This window comes from Pseudochaenichthys georgianus, chromosome 14 (assembly GCF_902827115.2).
Source record: "Pseudochaenichthys georgianus chromosome 14, fPseGeo1.2, whole genome shotgun sequence".
Taxonomy (NCBI): Eukaryota; Metazoa; Chordata; class Actinopteri; order Perciformes; family Channichthyidae; genus Pseudochaenichthys; species Pseudochaenichthys georgianus.
In genome coordinates this window covers 16,953,712-16,965,803 of record NC_047516.1, presented here as the reverse complement: position 1 = coordinate 16,965,803, position 12,092 = coordinate 16,953,712, and the positions used below count along the sequence as shown (strand labels likewise).

The following is a 12,092-nucleotide window of genomic DNA, read 5'->3' as shown; positions in this document are numbered from 1 at the left end:
AGTTTTTCTTTATTATCCAACTATTCCCTTATGCAAGTACAGACATCAGAATAATGTCTGGCTCTGGCACTAGGCAGGTTTAACCAAAGCTAAAAGTGTGAAGCTCCATCCTTCAGGAAATGATTGTCAGGTAAAGCGAAAAATGTGCACCTGGGGTCATAAAGAAAAACTCCATGACAGCTGTATTCCACATTTAAATCCAAATGGAAATACGCTGAATCCACAGACCGGAAGAGCCATAGCCAGGTTAAAACTGCCCGAGTGAAGACGTCCTGAAGCCTGCGAGTGTTGCAATCACAGAGGGAGAGTTGGTGTCAGAGTGTCCGCTCAAAATAGCAGGGGAGACAACCAACAAGTTCCGTGGTGACTCGTGAGTGAACTCTACCAACAGGGATCGAGAAATGTTCCAGCGTACTGCTCCAGCAGAGTCCTGGGTGGATCCGAGGCTGCGCAGGGCCCCATGCTTCAGAGCTACATGAGCCTGCAGACCAACTATCAATTTCTACTTTAGCTTCTGCTCCAATCCCAGTTTGCCATCACTCTACTGTACGACAGCTCCCCTGACCTTGGAATCCTCGCATTGGGAAGTGGCATTGGAATAAAGTGCTTCTTTGAGAGTGGCTTTTTCCGGCTGTCTTATAGTTTTCAGTAGCAGTTAAGTAAAGTCTGCTCCTTGTGGAGATCTGACCAGAAGAGTTGGGTTGGAATTTCAACACTGCCCCGAGAGAGAGGCGAGGGGAGGAGGGAGGCGCTATATATAGACCACTGGAGGTCACTCTCTTACATACCCACCACTCCCACTGACCCCTACTCATACACAAGTGCACGCACATACAAACGCAGACACACTCACAGAGAAACACACATTTATACACATGTAGGTTATTTTTACAAGGCAGACAGTGACCAATCAGGAAAACTAAGTAATGTCATTAAACTACAAAGCACATGGCACTGATCTAATTCAGTGTAAAATACAGGGTTGACTCAAAGATAAACCGGTAAGGCTTCTCTGTGAGATACATTTAAGATGTGATAATGTGTGTGTGGAAATGTCTGTGTGTGTGGGAAAGCGTACATGCATGTGAGGTTTATCTATGGTGGTGGGGAGAAGAAATTAGAGTAGGAAGACGTCACAGCGTCCTTTAAAGCTGTCGATATATGGCACACTAGAGCACTTCCAAAGAACGTCGTACACATTTCCCTGACTCTGCATTTTATGAGATGAGTCAGCAGAAACTATACAAGTCTACCTAGGTTTAATTACATTTTATATCCTAAAAGGTTTTTTAAGAGACTGAGATGCCGAAAAGAAAGAAGCAGAGTTAGTCAGAGGAGACCGGGAAAACATAGAATTACAGCGATTAAATCGATTAATCATTTGACTGAAATGTTGTCCGTTTTTAACCATTTTAATGATACTTGTCATTCCTAAAACAAAACATTTCCCGCTTTCAGCTTCTTAAATTTGGCAGTTTAATGCGTTTCTTTGCTAAGCACAATAAAAGTACATCTAGGTTTTAGAAAACATTAATCAGCACATGAATGATTGTATCGTTATTACATGCAGGCCTAGCATTACCCTTAATAGAATATTTGACATCTAGATTCAGGTTTACCATCATACATCATGTCATACAGACAAACAAGCACTCCAGATTGAGGAATCATAACTAACACGGGATAACACATGTGCACAACCAATCACAAGCTGTTGTTAACTTGGGACCGTAAGCTTTGCAAGTTGTCCTGGCTTGCAAACATGTACATCAATCCTGCTTAGCTTGTACTTGTTGGAAGTCTCTTAGTAGAGTGGATTGCAATGAGTCACAAAATCACAGACAATTACCCCAAACATACATCGACTGCCCTCGACAAGACCTAGCAGAAACAAACCTGTATGTTTTCAGAGGAGGCAGATGGTAAACTCTCATTGCGTGCATTTCTTGTCTTTTTCATTGAGTTATTGTTGATCTTTCAGTACGTAAATTATGACAGCTTAAAGGAAAACACAATTAAATCTGTATGCTAAAATTACAGGTATATTCACATACTCAATTCAAGAGTTTGACACATCTAAAAATATAAGTGTTGTGTACTGTCGGTGTTTCTCAAAAATATAATACAATTCAAAATATAGGCCTTCTAAACTCATGGATGTAACAAGCTCAGACTTAGCTGGCAGGTTACAATACTGTGTTTCCATTTTGATAGTGAGGTGACCCTTTTGTTTACATGTAGATTTAAGATTGATACCAGGTAGTTATGGAAACTGTCATATCTGAACAAGCTTGTTTTAAGCATGTTCGTTGACATAGTTGTTATATGCCTACGCATGATTATTTAAGTACGGCTGGCTTGAAATGGAACAAGTGCAATTTGATGAAGTCAGCTATTTATCTAGTGATTTCACTCAATAAATAAATGATGCCTGAAACACAACCTAACTTGGAATGATCAGGCTTGCCTTTCTAGCTTACTGACTGCATTCATCGTCATGACCTTGGAGCAGACTACGCAACTAAATGTGTTCCTTTGGCTGATAGGAGGTGGAGCCTAGATGAGATAACACATTCACCATCTCATCGTGGTCCCTCTGATTTAGTTGTTTTATTACATTACATCAATTGCTGAGGGGGGAAGCATCAACACTTCCCCAGCAATTCCTCTGTTAGCCTTACACAAACATAACCCCTGCTGACAGTGACCTTCAGCACAAACCTAATATATGAGCTCCACACGGCAGTGCTGCCTTCAACACACACCAAAATGTTTGTATGCTGTCTGATGAAAGGGACACATGCACAATACAAAGACCTTTTAGCAACAGCCCACATTTATAAATGTTCATATAACTCTTAAACTACCAACAGAGAAGTGCCCACAAATATATGTATACACGCACACAATGAAAGCTAACACAAGCAGTGTTCAGTCAATATATGAAAATCACAACAACAAGAGCTGGCTGATCTCTGCATCCTCCATGTCAGCACGAAAAACATTGATGTTACAGTAAAGGCAAACTACAGGCTGCAAGGTGATGACTGCATTAGATTCCAAGTGGAAAATAAGACAGCAGTGCTTTCTGCTTTACTGTAAGCCCAGAGCTGAAAGTGGGGGAGAGTACAGTATGTCCAGTCGACAGTCTGCGATGATGCTGCAGGACTTCCATGCCACAGTGACGAACACAAGCTTTACCTTATTAAAGCGTAAGATATGTAGGTTTCATGGACTGTCAACAGCACATGTTATTTGGTTGCTATTATGATAACATACCTAAACATGATCTGTACATTTATTAGGAAACATTAAGTGATGGGCGCAAATATAATAACAGTCACTCAATGGCTGACGTTTGCTGGGTAAATTGCTGTTTCATTTATATAGAAAACTGCTGATGAGCCAGGTTCACATCCAAATAAACCCTGGAGCAATTATCTCTCTCTCTCTCAAACGCTTGTCTTCCATTATTCCATTACATAGCCAAATATTGACAGTGTGGATCATTCTGTATGCAGCCTGTTTTTCAGTCTCATCCACTCGTAAAACACACACACACCAACACAACAAAATAAGCGCAGCTGGTACACTGCAGGAACTACTGATGACACGTCAGTCTCTTACGAGAGCAGACCGCATCACGCATAACAACAACAACAACAACAACAACAACAACAACAACAACTGTGATGTGTTAGCTGTACTCACTCCCTCCTAAGGACTTGAGCAGAGACTTGATGCTGATGTCAAAGAACCCTGAATCCTGCTGGCTGGTCGCCATGGCTGCAGAGGCTATGTCGCCACGGTGACAGACAGCAGAGGGAGGACAGGACGGCAGGATGAGGCGTTGCGGTCAGAGCAAGTGAGAGAAAGGGGAGTGCGCTCCGAGAGAGAAACACTGGGAGAGGAGAGAGGGATGCGGGTGGGCAGTCAGCGATGCGGATGTTGCGGCTGTCTGCTGCTGCTGTGTGTGTGTGTTTGTTTGTGTGTGTCAGTGCGTGTGTGAAAAAGAGAGCGGCAGCCAGCCTCGCCTGTGCTCGGTGTTGCTATCTTGCTGGCTAACACCCCCCCATCCCCTTGCTGTTTTGCTCTTTCAGGACAGTGATACACAGATGTTGGTAGACGCAAGCAGCCAATCCACTTAGAGGAAAGGCAGAGTGTGCGTGACAGAGAGAGGGGGAGAGAGAGAGACAGAGCGAGAGAGAGAGAGAGAGAGAGGGGGGAGAGAGAGATAAAGAGCGAGAGAGAGAGAGGGGAGGAGAGAGAGATAAAGAGCGAGAGAGAGAGAGAGAGAGAGAGAGAGAGAGAGAGAGAGAGAGAGAGAGAGAGAGAGAGAGAGAGAGAGAGAGAGAAAAGGAGGATGGAAACACATAGATAGTACGGGGGGTGTCAGAAAAAAGAGGAATGATGGGAAGGAGGTAGGGACAATGACAGTGGGAGGAGGGATACTGGAGTAATTAAGATGGAAGAGACAAAAAGGCAAGATTGCAATGTTTCCTGATGACTGTTGTCCAGTTCTGTTTCGTAACGGTTTGACTGAGCATGCTGCAAGCCAGCCTTGACCAATCAGAGCAGAGAGAAACATTGACAGGCAGTCAGCATCATTGAACAGCCAGGAATGATAACTGGTTAGTGGTATCACTGCCTTAAATGTGTCTATATACAAACATTATGTTCTTACCAGTTTGTACTACTCTTAGATTCTGTTGAAACCTACTATTCATAATATGATGATGAAATATGTACCACGTTCCGACTGCATAGTAAGTGGATTTTGTGTACGCAAGAAATTAAAGTATGAGGTTTGAGCTCACTGGACATACCCTAAACCATAAAATGCATTGTTTCTCTTTAAACGCCATGGCGGACAACATGCCAGACAATTAACATAATCGGTTGAATCATCATTTATGACAATTGAAGGTGACTAACGTTCGGGAACGGTTTATTGAAAAAACCTATCTATGATATGTAATTTGGAAAAAATATTTAAAAACATACAATTCATCTAAAGAGTAAGTGTAGGGGAATTCTCATCTTCATACCATTTAAACTTTGTTAGGCACTGCATATAACATGAAGTTGAACATGCAGCTGTTTTCCCTCCCAAGTCAAGTTTTTACAAAATTCTGATATTTGGGAATTTAAAAAAAATCAGATTTATAAGTCGAGCAGCAACAAATCGATTGTTTAACACCAACAGCAGAAATAGATGGCAATGTGTAAGGTGGTATTATTATTATAATTATTGTAAGTTTGCATGAAGTAGCTCAAGCAGATATAGTTTTAGCCTAAGATATAAAATGGATGCCAAAAGTCAAATACTGAAGCAAAATGTGTTACTAGCTTGAGAGATTTATTTGAGTTAAAGAATAGCTCTTTCATATCGAAAAATGTCACTGTTTAACCACTTGTATCATGTTTATCTCCTCCTTGGTGAACACCAGTATGGTTTGGTTAATTATTGGCAAATCATTTAGTGTCTGACTATTAAACAATCGTGAAAAATGGTTTCCCTCTCATCAAACACCCATATATTCCCTTGGCTGTCCTTTACGCTTGTCTGTCCAGCAGAAAGGTATGATGGCCATCATGGCAATGATTCTATAGTTGGGTGACTAATAAGAGTGGAAGTGCAAGTGGATAATTAGGGTCATCATGTAATTCCCTCGATGAACTGTGGAAGTGCCACAGGACATGAAAACGGGTGAGGGAGGGAGAACAGAGGCAGGGGGAGAGTAAATGAGAGTTGGGTGGGGAGTGGAAAGCGCATAAGATAAAGTATCACGTAAAGCTGCATCTCACAGGAGAGCAACCAAGCACAGGATGGCCTGGTTCACATTAACAGACAATTACAGTCTAATCTCAAAGGAAAAGAACGATAGCAGAGAACCACTGCAGGTCTATTCCTGTCGGCAGCTCCTGCTTACTACACCTATCGCAGAGAAGTAAACCAAATCGGATTTTTCAAATGCTCTCGTAACTTCAAGTTTTCTGTGTATACCCCCCACTTACTGGTACACCAAGCAGCTGAACTCCATCATGGTTACTAAATGAAATTTGACCGAGGTCGGCTCTTTATTATTCCAAACTCCTGCAACCTCATCTCTTCTTACTCAAGAGAAAGTACTGTGAAAAATGTCAAGGAATACTGTTTGTTGACCCTATTTCTCACATATCTCATTAGGTTAAAAGTTACATCTACCTGCTGTGGGATTATGGGAGGTTTATGGGCAAACTAAACATGACGCAGATAGTTTCTGTTTAAGTGTGAAAGCTGCAGAGGAGGCCGGATAAACAGTTTTTGCTAGATTAAATATCAATTTAGGGAGAAATAGAACCGAGAGAGGTGTGAGTGCAAAGTGTTTTTTGTTGTGCAACTCATGTCCAAGATATGAAAATCCATTCAAATGCATGCCCTTCAATAAGAATGGGGATATGTTTGCCATAAAGCAACACACTTTTATTCAGCTTAAGATACAAATATTATGGACATGACACACACACACACCCTTATGGAGGTCCTTAGATTCCTCACATTCTGAGCAGTGGCCTGGGCATGCCAGCTGTTGGAACGTGACTCCTCAACACACACAGACATACATGCACACAAACGATGTATACAGTATATCCATACATGCACACGTCAAAGACGCAGATTGCATAATTCAAGCAAAAATGACTTTAATGAGAAACAGATCAATAGACAAAACTGTTTAGAGCCAAGCAGACTCACACAGGGCTTTTTATGGAATCTCTAAACCCTGGCTGTTAGGAGTACCTATTTCTGGTAAGGATGTCCCAATAACGGGGTTTTCCCGATCAGAGTCCATTCACCTGTCATATGTGACGATTAAAAGTAGATTTTATTCAAATCATCCATTTCCATTATCTTTGCTCATAACAGAGAAGCTCATCGTCGAACAATAGAAAGGATGTCTTTCCAGGAGAACATCATTAATTATCACACACACACACACACACACACACACACACACACACACACACACACACACACACACACACACACACACACACACACACACACACACACACACACACACACACACACACACACACACACACACACACACACACACACACACACACACACACACACACACACACACACACACACACACACACACACACACACACACACACACACACACAGTTTAAGGGTCGCAGTTCACACAGTGGTGTCTCCTTGACACAGCTGGGGTTGATCAAATAAATAACTCTTTTGAAGAATGTGTGTGTCAGTAGTTTTCATGCCAGGCATACCTGTCCCCACAACATCAAAGCCTCAGTCGTGCGCATTATCACAGCACAGAATTCCCATAATATTCAATGTCATGGCATTTTTTGTGTCGACAACTTTACCTTTATGATCTACTACGAGCTCTTTTTTTTAAAGGAGTTCATTATTCCTGAAAACATGTTTGTGCAGGTAGTATTGTGTTACACATGCAAATCCTGACTTCAGATTTCTCCTTTTCCTGTACGCCCACTTTTCTCTATTCTTTTGAAGTGTAGGCAAATTCTACAGAAAGATGTATAGTCACATAAGAAATGACTCAAAACCTGTCTGGTCTACACACTTATGCCATTATCTTGAAATGTAGTTCATCCGGCCTTTTTCTTTCATCTCTTTCCAACATTTTCCTTTAAGTGTTACAGGTTAATTCTAAAGACAAAGTGGAACTCTTAAGTCATTCCTTACTACTCTTTCTCTCACTTTCATCGATGGTAACATTGGTAGGAATAAAATAAATGTCTGACACTTGCAACTGTAACTTTGCATCACGCTGGATAATAGCATTAGCTCTGTAAATATATGTGAGAATGTAGTTAAAGTGTGAGGCCTCTTTTCCAGGAATAGACAGGAACAAGGGATCGGTTTGTCCGTTGAGAGATACGCTCATGCTATTGTGATTTCTACGGTTAGACAAGGAGAGAGGGCAAGCCCACAGATAAAGAGATAATATTCCAGCTAAAGGGTTACAAGTTAAGCAAGATAGGCCATCATTTCCAACTGTTATAACATGTCAGGAAACTGTCTCAACTTGTTTTAAAACACAAGCCTGCTTATGCCATTCAATGGTATTACCTTAAATGATGAGTTTGCCTCGTAAAATATTGTAAATAAAGTCATTTAAAATCCATTATTCTTCCATTAAATGTAACGGTTGCTATTATACTTTGACTGACTACTTAGGGTCTTGATTCTCCCACAGTCGGAAGTGTTTGGACATGAATTTTCAAGATGGTAAGATGAGAAAGATTGAGTGGTTTGTGCCAAAAAAGAATGCTGCACGTAAATCTTCTACATGAGCAAGTCTTTACCCCCATTCTGTAGAACAAGGATTAGAGGGGTAATCTTATGATGTTTTCTCAAAACACATAAGGTATCACTTTTCAAAAGGTGTACAGAAACCACAACAAAGACACCTGTCAAGTCAAGTCCTTAACCACAGCAAAGAAGGACGTTATGGTGAGACAGAGGGATTCTGAGCAGGTAGGGATAGAGCTCAAACCTTTTCAGATCCCAGTTTGGTTAAAAATCTGCCCTCATTCCAGTTGGGAAATTGAGGATCATTACTTCGCCTGGATATTCAAGCAGTCTTTCCAACAAACAAGGATTATGATAACATTTTTAAAACCTCTAGCTCTTCCCTGGTTTAACTCTTGTCAAGTGTACTCTTTAAAACAAAAGGTTGAAAGTGTGTCTGCACCTACCTCCACAGATCCTTGTCCTCTTTTTGTACCTAGACTGGACCTTAGTAAACCTCCCAATGAAGTCACTGGCGTCAAACATGTCTAATGACAGAGAGGCAAACCGCTCCATAACCACCCCATCTTGGCCCTGGTTCTGGTGGTCCAGATCCTGGTCCTGCCCTTGGCTCAGAGAGTGGCCATTGCAGTGGTCTGAGGTGATGCTGTCAGCTCCAAGGCTGGTAGTGCTTCCTACATCTTCTAGAGACATGTCTCCACGAGTCCCAAGAGTCTGTCCTACTCCTGGACTAGCAGTCTATTATCAAAACTGTCCTTCAGCAGTACATGATGGTTCTACAGTAGTGTCAGCATGAAAAAACACAAAAAAACATTGAAAGCATTTTTCCAGAAAATCAAAAATGGAAAAAGATTTCAACGGACTGTTCAGGCAGTCCTAAAATCCCTGTTTTATTTGTCTTCATCTCTATTTTGTCCACATGTTGGTCTCCAATTTCTTCTCACAAGGATTTCTTCTCTTTATGTTGAGTTCATTCAATCCAGAGACAGTGAGCTCATTGCTTTGTTGTTTCAGATCCACAGCTCTCCTGAGAGTTCAGGTTCCCCCCTTGAGAGTTTCACTCTCTTGCTTAAAATAAAAATAAAAACTATCTCAGGTTCTTCTTTTGTTTGAGAGGTAATTTCATCTTCTGTGTAATGTTCAGCTGTCTTCTCCTTACGGGCATTGTTTTCGCTCTCACCTGCTCTATGTTTCTTACTGTCTCTGTCTTTCTCACTGCTCTGAGTCTCTGTGGCACAGCTGTGTTTCTCCGCTCTCAGGTAGTGAACAAGGGAGGGATCCAATTCCAAGAACGCAGCTTGATTGGGTGGTTTGGTAAGTTTGGGTGGTTCTCTTATCCCTTCTCCATCTTCTTTCTACTTTTTTTCTTTCTGGTTGGGTTTTTTCTGTTGGGCAACGAGAAGTTGTCTTTCTTGCTCACCTGTTTCCATCTTCTTCTTGCATTGTTTCCCTCTCACATCAGTTAAGATGTTTAGAATGATAGGCTTGATTCAGACAGCCCACACATGGCATGTGGGAGTGAGTTAGAGTCCCTGCACTCACTGGTCGAGGCTGTTTAGCCAGTTACAGTAAGCACAATGTGTTAATGGCTTACTGAGAGTAGACACACCCCTTTACAGAAGGGGGAAACAAAGACAAACACAAACAGGAAGAATCCTCAACCCAGGGACAGTCAGTGTTTTGTAAAAGTCTTGATTAGCAGATGTTTTTCAAAGATACATTTAAGTTTGAATTGAAGAGAGGTTTAAAGTGTTCCAACATATTTAAATACTTACTAAGGAGCTAGTTTACAAAGTAAGTAAAATGGCAAAAGAAAAACCTCCTTGAAGGGACAAGGAATTCAAAAAGGTCTCACAACCCATAATACCTCCATGGTGCTTATCTAAAAAATCTAATCTTACAGGAAGTGCAGTGTGCTGTTTTGGTTGAGCCCTAAATGCATGCTGTCCTGTAATGCTGGCAAATCTTCCCTCTCGAGGCTAAACATAGATTCACTCACTCAACAGTTAAATGTGGAAACAGTGTATTTCAACATGACGGGTGGCGTTTGATCATTATGTCAAGGGGGCGTTGGGGAACTCCAGTTCGAAACCCGCTCCCGCCCCACTGCGTCAGGCCGTTGTGTCCTTAGGCAAGACACTTCACCTGAATTTGCTCCTGTGGGTATTGTCCACAGTAGATGACCATTACATATCTGTATGTGTAATGTGTATTTGTAAAGCGCTTTGAGAGTCATTGATAAAGCGCTATAATAAATATAATATATAAATATATTATTATTATTAACATCTTCCATATAATGTTTTTCTAAATAAGTCAATAAAAAGCCATTTTCCACACGGGACAGACATTAAACTCATCAACGGTTAAGGTTCTCTAGCAATTGTCAATCACACTTTTGTTAATCCCAGCTCTCCTTTTCTGTAGGTAGCGGAGTTAGTCTCTCTCAGGAGATGTCTACCCTGAGGTGTTTATGCCACTATTGTCATGACATCAGCTCCAGAGTGCCTCACCGAGAGCACTCGTGTAGCTGTGAAAACAACAAAAGTTCATATCCTTTTTCAGGTTCTTTGAAAAGACCGCAACACAAGTTTGAGTAGCCTTAATATAATGAATAACATCGCATTGAGCATATGTTCTGAACCAAAAGATATAACCACACAATATCGGATCAGCCTTGAAAAAGGAATGTGTCTTTTTCCTAAAATGAGTAAATAAATAAAAAGGCATTTTCACTTTCTTCCTGCTAAAAAGTAATCCATCACACTAGCAATGTTTTAATGCACATGATACAAAAGTGTTAAACTGAGTTTCAACAGTCACATTAACAGTTACTAAATCAGCCTACTATCACCTAAAGAACATATGTAGGATTAAAAGACTAATGTCACAGCAGGATTTGGAAAACCTTGTCCATGCTTTTATCTTCAGTAGACTGGACTACTGCAATGGTGTCTTCACAGGTCTCACTAAAAAATCTATTAGAAAGCTGCAGCTAATTCAGAACGCCGCTGCTCGAGTCCTCACTAACACTAAGAAAGTGGATCACATCACTCCTGTTCTGAAGTCTTTACACTGGCTTCCTGTGTGTCAAAGAATAGATTTCAAAATACTGCTGCTGGTTTATAAAGCACTGAATGGTTTAGGCCCAAAATACATTACTGACCTCCTGCTAAATTATGAACCATCCAGATCTCTCAGGTCTTCAGGGACTGGTCAGCTTTCTGTCCCCAGAGTCAGAACTAAACATGGAGAAGCAGCGTTCAGTTATTATGCTCCAAATATCTGGAACAAACTCCCAGAAACCTGCAGGTCCGCTGCAACTCTGACTACTTTTAAATCCAGGCTGAAGACTTTTCTTTTTGTCGCTGCTTTTAATTGAACTATTCATATCTTAAACTGCACTGTAACTTTTATCCATGTACTTTTTCTTGTAATGTTTAATTGAACTATTCATATTTTAGACTGCACTGTAACTTTTATCCATGTATTTTTCCTTAATGTTTATTTTATTAGCTTTTCTTTTTAATGACTTTAAATGCCATTTTCTTAATGTCTTTCATTTTTTGTAAAGCACTTTGAATTGCCTTGTGTTGAAAAGTGCTATATAAATAAACTTGCCTTGCCTTGATAGTGACGTCATAATAACGGCAGATATTTCCCTCACTTTATTATAGAAAGATAAACATTTAAGTTGGGTGTTTAAGCTGACATTTCAAAACAGTTTGCCACAGTTTCTACATCAACCATCTGGCACGGAAACAGTTAAGGGTGGCGAACAAGCTCGGTGCCAAAG

General features: G+C 40.9%; 1 protein-coding gene across 4 annotated transcripts in view; it reads right to left on the bottom strand.

Annotated features, from left to right (window-relative positions):
• Positions 1-12,092, bottom strand: part of fryb (furry homolog b (Drosophila)) — a 69,819-nt gene that overhangs the window by 52,094 nt on the left and 5,633 nt on the right. For 2 of the 4 annotated variants that reach the window (XM_071205534.1, XM_071205536.1), the window contains exon 1: positions 3,712-3,941. The exons of 1 other annotated variant lie outside the window; for it this stretch is intronic. In XM_071205534.1, the coding sequence (XP_071061635.1) occupies positions 3,712-3,784 (73 nt within the window). In that variant the 5' untranslated portion in view covers positions 3,785-3,941. Of the gene's footprint in view, positions 1-3,711; positions 3,942-8,742; positions 9,507-12,092 lie in introns of those variants that run through there. One more of the 4 variants, XM_071205533.1, reaches the window with a different exon arrangement.